This window comes from Brachyistius frenatus, unplaced genomic scaffold (genome assembly GCF_029030835.1).
Source record: "Brachyistius frenatus isolate BFR_SWC_R1_liver_20210118 unplaced genomic scaffold, ASM2903083v1 Contig_7, whole genome shotgun sequence".
In the NCBI taxonomy this organism is placed as follows: Eukaryota; Metazoa; Chordata; class Actinopteri; family Embiotocidae; genus Brachyistius; species Brachyistius frenatus.
Window position 1 is genome coordinate 1,951,949 of NW_027210606.1, and position 10,886 is coordinate 1,962,834.

General features: G+C 38.9%; 1 protein-coding gene across 1 annotated transcript; it reads right to left on the reverse strand.

Moving 5' to 3' along the window:
- Positions 1–9,130: 9,130 nt before the first annotated feature.
- LOC138615756 (trypsin V-B-like) lies at positions 9,131–10,671 on the reverse strand. Its single transcript, XM_069689563.1, has 6 exons — positions 10,596–10,671; positions 10,315–10,501; positions 9,871–10,029; positions 9,698–9,759; positions 9,424–9,563; positions 9,131–9,330 (listed from the first exon to the last, which is right to left on the reverse strand). Exons 1-6 carry the CDS (start codon positions 10,642–10,644, stop codon positions 9,190–9,192), a joined length of 738 nt encoding a protein of 245 aa, XP_069545664.1. The 5' UTR covers positions 10,645–10,671; the 3' UTR covers positions 9,131–9,189.
- Between the last annotated feature and the right edge of the window lie 215 nt (positions 10,672–10,886).

The window sequence follows — 10,886 nt, forward strand, 5'->3', positions numbered from 1 at the left end:
TTTCTGAAGCATTTCAAAGTTTTCTGTTTCCTGAGTTAAAAAAAAATACAAATTCTGTTCAAGTCCATGCCAACATATAAAATGCCGATGAACCAGTGGTCACAAACCTGCATGTAACTGTAGGTTCGTTTTCAGGGAAGCAAGATTCAACTTTTTGCAATCGGACAACAAATAATGCAGTCGATAAAAAACACTTGTAAAAGATAAGTTAAGGGTTGTGTGTGTACGATTTATGAAGATCTGTGGCATGAACAGAATATACTATTCATAATTATGTTTTCATTAGAGCATCATCAAATGAAACCAAGAATAATCGTGGCTATCTTAGAATGATCCCTTAATCACATTATAGGAAGTAGGTCCTCTTCCATGGAGCACACCATGTTACACTGCCATATTTTTACAGTAGCCAAGAAGGGACAGAACATGGCTCTAGAGGAACATTTTCCCATTTTTCACGTTTTGCTGCCACCGTAGATTCTCTTAAACTATTTGCAGGAAAGGTTCAATTGGTTGCAATTTGCAACTTTACCGCCAGATGTCACTACATCTTACATACTGTTTGTTTAGATGGATGAGTTCAAATGATGTACTGCTGTGGAGCAGCTGAATGCTTTTGACACCTGTGCACACTCAGTGTGCAATATTATAAATCATTTCGTCTTTAGGTATAATGTAGGGAACCATCATGCCATACAGTGGATAATGGATTGAAAGAGAAAAGAAAGAGAATAAACTTATTAAAAAACTTATTGAAACTTGAGGTGAACAATTATGTTACAATCCGCAGACAAAGACTGTCCGTTTGTGCTCAGACTGCTAGCTAAATGTAATACAGCAGGTGTCTGCGGGTAGCTTTTGGTGCATCTTCTTTGTCCCTGCAGATAATCAATTTGTCTTTATTTCCACCCTAAAACCTCTCCAGAGGCTCAGCGAATTGTCAAACAGCAGCCAGTAAAAGGGCTTTTAAACCTCAGCCGTGAGGTAGGCAGCCTTTTCAAACCAGATTACGCCTGACTTGATGATTGCAAAGAATTTAGGGCTGACAGCTCAGATTAGGATCGGTTCGCTCTTGACTTGACAAGACATTAACGTGCTCTATCATGGGAGGCTTTCTGTTAAATGTGCAGTCAGGTTGAAAACAAAAGGTCACAGTAACAGGTCAATAACCTGGTTTTGGAGTAAAACTGCATGACAACCTTGATCAGTGGGTTGCTTGTTTTGTTATTTAAAAACATCTTCCCAATCTCAATTTTAGGATTACTAGCGTTTGAGCAAATCTTTTCCCTCAATAACACCTTCAACACCCTGTGATGAACACAGCAACTATTTTGAGTTTTTGAGTTGTCAGAGCAGGACAAGCACAGGTGTTGCCAACAATACTGATGCTATTTCATAGTTTTAGCAGTTATTGCAATGCAGCAATCAATAATGTGGGAGCTACACGTGTTTGATTGGTCAAAATAAAAATAAAAAAATCAATTTAATTTTAGGTTGACTTCACTCTGGCTTTTATTTGGCACTCTTACACCCCCGCCAGTTTGGAAACTAGATAGTGAATGGGTTTAGACAGCGTTTGTTTGTAGCTAAAATGTATGGCACAAGATAAGATGTATTCATCTCAAAGTAAAAGGGAATATTTAAAAAACTGTTGTACAGAGTTACATGTTCAATGGATGAAACCAGGTTCTTGCACTTATGCCTACTGTTGGTTTGAAATTTCAGGCACTGCAAATACCTAAGATTTGAATAATGTGGCAACAGCAGGAAAGAAGAAAGCAGGGCAACTTTGTCATGTTCATGACTTTGGATCTTTACCACAGGTATACAGTTGACACAGACTTGGGTGAAGATGTGAAGAATAGTGTGTCTTACTGTAAATTCACAGATTTTGGCCCTTTAGGAAGATGAATTGTAATTCTAACAAGTACCAATTGGATTGAGCGATTAAACAACAGTTTGAACAGTTTCCGCGAGCTGAACGTGGTTGTTTTGATGTTCAGATCAATTACATCCTCCAAAAACGATATTGTTTCGCCAACATTAATCAAGTTGGGTTTCACCATGTATTTTGGTGACGAAGCAGAAAGGAATGACTAAATTCTGTGTTGTTTTGAGAAGGGTCAATTTGGGCATGAAGACAGGCTCATTTCCATTATGTAAGAATAATTACATAGATCAGGTGGTGTCTGCCAAATTTGTCAGCAAATTTACTTGTTTGAAGGATATCAACAAGTTTCTACATCCAAGCACACACAATACATTTCTGCATCCATCACACCATCAGGTGTTCACTCCTAATGTGATACCCTGAAGGTTAAAGTATGCCACCCGCTACCAAACCCGGTTGAACCAGAGACTTCATGACGAACAGTGTCGTTTTTCAAAGGGCTGTTTTTCAGTCATTATGGTGTCATTCAATCCCTCTGATCAGTGCTCTGGTGGTCCATCTGGAAATCATTCCTTAATTAATTAGATATTAGGCCTCAATAACCAGTATTTATTTAGGGGTGTGACTGGCTATAGGAGGGCTGGCATAGCGTCCCTGGTTTCTTTGTCAGATCGAATCCGATCCACAGCTCACTCCTCCCTACTTTTAGCTCCAAACAATCAAGAGGGTAACAGCCAAAATGCCAGTAACATGAGCTAATACCAGCTATAACAGAACTTTATAGACAGATATATCAGAATCTGAAGCATCTCACGATCAAAAAGCTTGAGATTATGAACAGTTATGTCACTCATTTATTACGTGGCCCTTGTTAGTGTGATGCATATCATGGCAATGCGTAACTGAAACGGCCACATTCAGGACACGCACTTAAAACAGCAAAATGTTATATATACAGAGGATAAGAAGAGGATATAAAGAATTTCATAAAGAACAACTTAATCATATTTCATTACATTATAAAAGAATCTGGATTAATGTAGTACTTTAGAACATATTGTTTACAGTTAAACCTGAGAGCGTGTGCTGTTATGACTCTTCATCCTGACTTGCAGATTTAACAAGGAGATTTCATGTAAACACAGACGGAAAGCCAAGAAAAAGAATCAATCGGGTTCATTTTGAAACTGTTGGCACAGACTTTAACCAGTTTCCATTGACCACCACATGTGCTGAAAACCTTCGGACACCTCTGCAACTATATTTAGAAAATAAATGCTTGACTCCAATATCATCACATTTAGCCACCAATACTTGTCATCGATTGGTCCGCACTTCACAGTGGCTGTGCAAACGAAACGGTAATGCAAACAGGGTTTCCAGATTCTGATCATTGCAAAGACTGAAGCTCTGAGCAATAGTCTGGTGGATGCTGGTTAGTGTGCAATAGGTAAAATATGAAATTTGAAGAAATATAGCCAGGTGAAGTAGTGGCAGGAAGGTTTTTGGTACGGTCCCTGATTGATATGATCTGATGTGCAGCTAAATCAGTGGCAGTTGCTTCTTTTATTTTGGTCGCGCTGTCGCTTTAAGAGCAGTGAAGCGTAAGATATGCGAGAGCACAGCTCACATGAGATGTAGACATGGAGAGCGTCAAATGCCCGGGAATTAGAGGCTTCTGACGCTGAAGGGAAACACTTGAACGACGGGTCAGCGTAAGTAGAGGGAGAAGTTGCTGATAAATGCTGAATCACCTCATAATTGGGTTTACTAACTGTTGTAAACATCGTATTGATGTGACAACTAGTGGGTTGCCTCGTTCAGAGGGGAGACGGAAGCTGCCATGAGTTCCAGGTGTCGGGTCCGAGCACACAGGCCGCGCACTGGAATACCAGCGCGTTAAAGATTTTCTTTGAAAATGTTTCTGTTCCTGTAGAAGTTAACGCTATCTACATATCTTCGAGAGTTGAACGGCACGAGACAGATGCTTGACAGGACGAAGCCACTACTGTTGTTTTCTATGTAGTTTTTCTGTCTAGTGTTTCCTTAAAGTAGCGTTTCCTTATAGTGTTTTTTCTAGTTGTCATTCCTGTTATATTGTAGTCATGAATGAGTGAAAAGCAATTGTTCCATTTTGATATCACAGATATTGTTCTGTAAACTCAAAATGTGCCACATTAGCACTGTGCTCCAAGAGTACAGTCGGGGGAAATGAAAGACCCACAAAAAAAGATATCAATTTGTTTGGTGTCCGGCCTCATCATCTTAACCAGGCCACATATGTAAGGACTCTTTGATGAAAAGCTCCTATTGTGACATCATCACTACAAAGTGGGGTAGTGATGAGCTATACAGGAACATCTCCCTGATAGAGTCGAGACACTGCTGGTGTAGCAGTGGTAAAGAATGATGCTGAAGATCTGGATGGATGTGATGTGGAGCAGGACGACTGAGGAGCTTGTTGGAAGGACACTGGTCCTGATGAAATGGTGAATGGGGTGGAAGAGGGATGCATTGATCCGACACTGTAATGAATGCTGACAGCAGCAGAGAAAAGAACAGTTTTGTAACGACAACAGTGAAACGACTGACGATGATAGAGGCTGTGGTAAGATCTACTTGTCTTAACAGCGAGAGGCCAAGGAACAGAGACAAAGAGAGAGAGAGAGAGAATGTAGATCGATAGTATAAGCATGAGCGAGTCTTCTGATTGAGCTGCTTATCAAGAACAAAATATTCCCTAAGGGTTAATATGGAGTGGCGTGACACCCAGGAAGTCACATGCTACAAAGGCATGAGGCTAAAAACTCTCCAATCCATTATAACAAGAGACCGATTGATATGTTGTCTTGAAGGGGGTTTTGTTAGAATTTTTTAAATCAGCTAACACACAACATCTGGCTTTTACACTTAAATCCAAGTCTGTTTCAAAACTGCAAAATCTACACACTGTCAATCAACTAAAAGGGTTAACACAATTCTTTACAGATGATTAATGAATGAATGAGTTTTTTTTTTTTTTTTTTAAATCCAGAGTGATCAAAAGTAGAGCCAAAGCAATTGTACCCCCCCTACTTATATAGAGAGGGTTTAAATGTGTACTTACCAGTGATCACAACATTGTGTTTAACATAGGTGCTGATGTTGATCAAGCGATGCAACTTAACCTTGAATTGGCGTTATTATATTAATCAGCGATATGAAGGAATAGGAGAGGAAACCCTTTTAGCTGAAGGTTGCTCATTTATTCATATGGTGGTCATCTATTCAATTTTCCTTTGGTAAACAACCGGATGTTGAAATATTGTCAGTTAAAGCTTAACTATAGTGATGTGACTCAAAAAATATTTTACCGAAAATGTTTACTTAAGCACTGTGAAACAATATACAGTGAACATCTCCTGTATAATAAATGTGTTTACTGTTGACCTGAAATCTCTGTTTATTATGGATGTTTACTTATTTGAATTCACTTGTTAATTTTGTCTTTAATCCACTGAATGTAAGAACAGACGTCCGTGAACCGCGCTGGGGTGTTATAGGCATGTAAATCACTACTTTTGATGACACCATAAATCTTGTCCTTGTACATCACTCCACCACCTGAGTCACCCTGCGAGAGAAAAAAAAAAACATAGTTAATGTATAATTTTGCTCCAAAACATCTCATGACAAAGAGGATATCACGTTAGGAGCCATGCCAACTCACAGCACACGTAGCCACGTTGTTTTTCTTGCCACAGAACCAGTGTTATGGCACGTTTGAAAAACAGACCTAGACGGGTCACACTTGGCAACGTACATTTTTGCACATTGGAGATTCTTTGGTTGACCGGGTTCTAGAGAATAATCAAAACGAGAACACAAATGAATTGTGTTCCATCTTATACTTATTAAATTGTATGTTAAAAAACATAATAATCTGCTTTATTTCCAGAAATTGCAGATTTTTATTAACAAAATCTTGTAACTGTAAAACGGCTCTACCTGATCGACTGTACTGATTTAATTTACATCCACCAAAACCCGCGAAAAAAATAACAAGACGTTATTGTCCAGTTATTATTTCTAATGTCCATCCATGTATTGTGAGCATAAAATACATCTAAATAATTTGTGAAATGACCCTTAAAGGGTCTCATATGATCACATGTATCACACATGTTTACCACATGTTGCACTATGAATACATGGGGAAAATATGTGGATGTGTTTTCACGGGAATCCACATCACACATTACTCTATGATATTTAGTGGTGTGCGGATCGATATAAATATATTGATGCTTCCTTCGATTCTTTGCGTTTTTTCTTTAGTATCGATTTTCTTTTTAATAGATAGATATTTAAAGTCAGTAATTTGGTGTAAATGTGGATTTAAAATGTGTGTCCATGTTCAAACTACTGGAATTCCCCGCAATCTTAAAACTATGGGATGCTGTTTCAATTAGATTGATACAAATGAATGACAGCTAAATATATAAATACCACAATAAATAAAGCTAAGAGCAACTTTAATCAAATATTTCTCAGTCCTGATGCTGTTTTATTTCTGATTACTCTGTAAATTTGAATATCCATTTTAAATCAGCTATTTATTCTATAAGCAACAAACCTTACCTTCTAAATGTCCCTACGAGCAGCCATTGATGTTCACTCAGTCTCATTTGTTCTGACAGTTGACAGATTATTTCAAAGTGTATTGACTGATTTATATATGTATAACAGCAAGTCTCAGTAACCTATCAGTTCCTCCTCTACTACAGTGTATTTTGGGAGGCTGCATGCGTAGCTTATTATTTCCCTTTTCTGAACACCTAAAGCAAAGTATCGCACCGGTATCTATGCTTCCTACCCCCATTTTACTTGGAATCAGATTGGATCAGAAATCTGTGGTATGGCACCATACTCATGATATTTTTCCAAAACACATGTTTCCCATTGGCAAAATTTCCCATGTGCATAATCACATATGTATGTGGTCACATGTGATCACAGGAGTTTTTGCACAGGTGAAATTCACATTTATTTTCTGTAAGGGTACACAGTATACAGTGGTGTGAAAAAGTTTGACCCCTTCCTGATTTCCAATTCTTTTGCATGTCTGTCACACTTAAATGTTTCAGATCATCAAACAAATTTAAATATTAGTCAAAGATAACACAAGTAAACACAAAATGCATTTGTTAAATGAAGGTTTTTATTATTAAGGGAGAAAAAAAAAATCCAAATCCACATGGCCCTGTGTGAAAAAGTGTTTGCCCCTCCTGTTAAAACATAACTTAACTGTGGTTTATCACACCTGAGTTCAATTTCTCTAGCCACACCCAGGCCTGATTACTGCCACACCTGTTCTCAATCAAGAAATCACTTCAATAGGACCTGCCTGACAAAGTGAAGTAGACCAGAAGATCCTCAAAAGATAGACATCATGCCGAGATCCAAAGAAATTCAGGAACAAATGAGAAAGAAAGTAATTGAGATCTATCAGTCTGGAAAAAGGTTATAAAGCCATTTCTAAAGCTTTGGGACTCCAGCGAACCACAGTGAGAGCCATTATCCACAAATGGAGAAAACATGGAACAGTGGTGAACCTTCCCAGGAGCGGCCGGCCGACCAAAATTACCCCAAGAACGCAACGACGACTCATCCGAGAGGTCACAAAAGACCCCACGACAACATCCAAAGAACTGCAGGCCTCACTTGCCTCAGTTAAGGTCAGTGTTCATGACTCCACCATAAGAAAGAGACTGGGCAAAAATGGCTGCATGGCAGAGTTCCAAGACCAAAACCACCGCTGAGCAAAAGGAACATTTAAGGCTCGTCTCATTTTTGCCAGAAAACATCTTGATGATCCCCAAGACTTTTGGAAAATACTCTGTGGACTGACGAGACAAAAGTTGAACTTTTTGGAAGGTGTGTGTCCCGTTACATCTGGCGTAAAAGTAACACCGCATTTCAGAACAAGAACATCATACCAACAGTAAAATATGGTGATGGCAGTATGATGGTCTGGGGCTGTTTTGCTGCTTCAGGACCTGGAAGACTTGCTGTGATAAATGGAACCATGAATTCTACTGTCTACCAAAACATCCCGAAGGAGAATGTCCGGCCATCTGTTCGTGACCTTAAGCTGAAGCCAACTTGGGTTCTGCAGCAGGACAATGATCCAAAACATACCAGCAAGTCCACCTCTGAATGGCTGAAGAAAAAGAAAATGAAGACTTTGGAGTGGCCTAGTCAAAGTCCTGACCTGAATCCTATTGAGATGCTGTGGCATGACCTTAAAAAGGCGGTTCGTGCTGGAAAACCCTCCAATGTGGCTGAATTACAACAACTCTGCAAAGATGAGTGGGCCAAAGTTCCTCCACAGCTGTAAAAGATTCATTGCAAGTTATTGCAAACGCTTGATTGCAGTTGTTGCTGCTAAGGGTGGCCCAACCAGTTATTAGGTTTAGGGGGCAAACACTTTTTCACACAGGGCCATGTGGGTTTGGATTTTGTTTCTCCCTTAATAATAAAAACCTTCATTTAAAAACTGCATTTTGTGTTTACTTGTGTTATCTTTGACTAATATTTAAATGTGTTTGATGATCTGAAACATTTAAGTGTGACAAGAAATCAGAAAGGGGGCAAACACTTTTTCACACCACTGTATATTAACTTGACATGGTGTTTTTGGGTTATTTATAAACTCATTTAACTCTGGTGGCTTTGTAATAGTTTGGTTTTTGACACTATTTTACTTTAAAGTCTACGGCGAAGGTCATTTGTTTTCCCCCAAAAAGCCAAAGTTGGCAGATGTGCCGGTCTAATCTATAAAGACTGTTCTGAGGATGTTCTCTGTTATATCTGTCATTTCTTTTTGCATCTTGTAACGTGTTAAACTGTGTTTTTGTCACACAGGTAATTTATGCAGTTGACTCCTGCTATGTCTTGTCACAAGGCATCTTCACAGTGAGAGTCTGACTGGCTTCAAAGACAGTCAGAACCCCATTCAAATCAAAGTCAACACAGAAGTGCAACACTATATATTTACATTTAACACAAAATGAACATGTGACTAAAAAGCCATTCGTTGTTTTAACGGTGATCTTTTTTACCCAATCAATGAGTTAGGATAGAGATGTTAATGTTTATACACAATGATCTAAAAAAAAAAAAAAAAAAAAAAGTGAAACAAGCTACATTTGGACATGTGAACATCTTAAAGGGTAAAAACAAAAGACATGACATAAGTTTATTGTTGATCTGAAAGCTCAGAATGTTTATTATCGATGTCTAGTTATTTCCATGAACTAGTTGATATTGTCTTGAATCCATTTCATGTAAGAGCAGACATCCTTGCACCGAGCTTCTAAGGCACAGGCAAATTCACTCCCTTCTTCAACGACACCATGAATCCTATTGTTGTATATCACTCCACTACCAGAGTCACCCTGGGAGAGAAAAATATACAGTTTGTGTCATAATATTGCTCCAACAAATCTGTTGATACAGAGGACATAATGTTTAGAACCAAGCGAACTCACGGGACATAGATCCACGTTGTTTCCTCGGACACAGAACGAGTGTGTATGTGGCCTGATTGGCAAAATGTTCAGCACTAAAGCATTGGAACATCGTACGACATGCATGTTTGCACACTGGAGAGAGCTTGCTGTCGGGCCAACTACAGAAAAATGAAAACAAGACCAGTAGTCAATAGTGTTACATCATATGATTATTCATTCAAAGTGTGTCTTAGATTTCAAACAGTAACATAAACATAGTAATTGTAAAATACTCAGTCAAACACAGCCTTACTTTTTTTACCAGTGGCATCTAATGAATAATAACCGTGGCCTGCGACCTGGACTTCGTCACCGCTAGAAAATAACAGAAACTCTCATATACATAACTCTTCTTGTGAACATGGATGCAACCCTAATAACCAATATACTGAATAATTCTTAACTCATTTCATGTTATGAACTCACATGTTTGGCTTGTTTGCACAGTCAGGGAGAGGTACAGGTATGATGTTCGTGGGGCTCGGCAACTTCAGGAGCATGATGTCATGGGTCTTAAAGATGACAGGTCTGGCTATGATTTGCACTGTAAATCCTGGACCGGGATGCACACCCAAAGTTGCATGCCTAGAAGAAAGAAGAGGAACATCCACCTCTAGTTTTAATGCATATCCATGTAAATAGACAGCTGTGAGAATGTAAAACCAACCAATTAAAGACTTTAAGCAATAAATAAAAGGGATTCACTGCAACATGCAAAACAATGCCAACTATATTAGCAACATTTGTTATAAATGGTGTGTAAACAGCATAGTTTCACACAAAGGCATTACACTGTAGATTTGTTTTATTTTTTTTGTGTGTTCTGGCTAATTCATGCTTAAAAAATGAAGTAAACTGTGTTTTTCTTACATTGTGTCACTCCGGCAGTGAGCTGCAGTTAGAATCCACTGTTTATGGATCAGAGAGCCGCCACACACACCATGAGTTCCAGCAGCATTTTCTGACAGTTTGACATGGTAATGACGCTCCGTTGATTTACAGTCTTTACCATTGTAAACTCTCTTCTGCAGATCCACCACAGTGCTCACTGTGACACCTGAAAGAGAAGATCCTCCACTTTGAGTTACAATAACAAAGAAAGAAAATGTAATAAATTGTAAGTAGTTTGTAAACAGCAGTTGAGTACCCACCGACCCACAGCACAAGGAGAAGAATCGTGAGACGAGCCATCCCTGTCATTGAATCTCCAATGACTGAACTAGTGTGACAGCGGTGCCTTTTTAACTGTATTCATGAGCTACGCCTATTGGCCTTTGAATCACCAATACCGTCATTAAGGTTTATCAACACAAATCCATTGGTCACAAATATGTGCACGATCATGCCAAGTCTTGATGACTTGTCAAATGTTCCTGCCGACCCCGCTCTGCACCGCATGCAGCATCCTGAAACTCAAAGAAACAGTTAATGCACAGAAGACC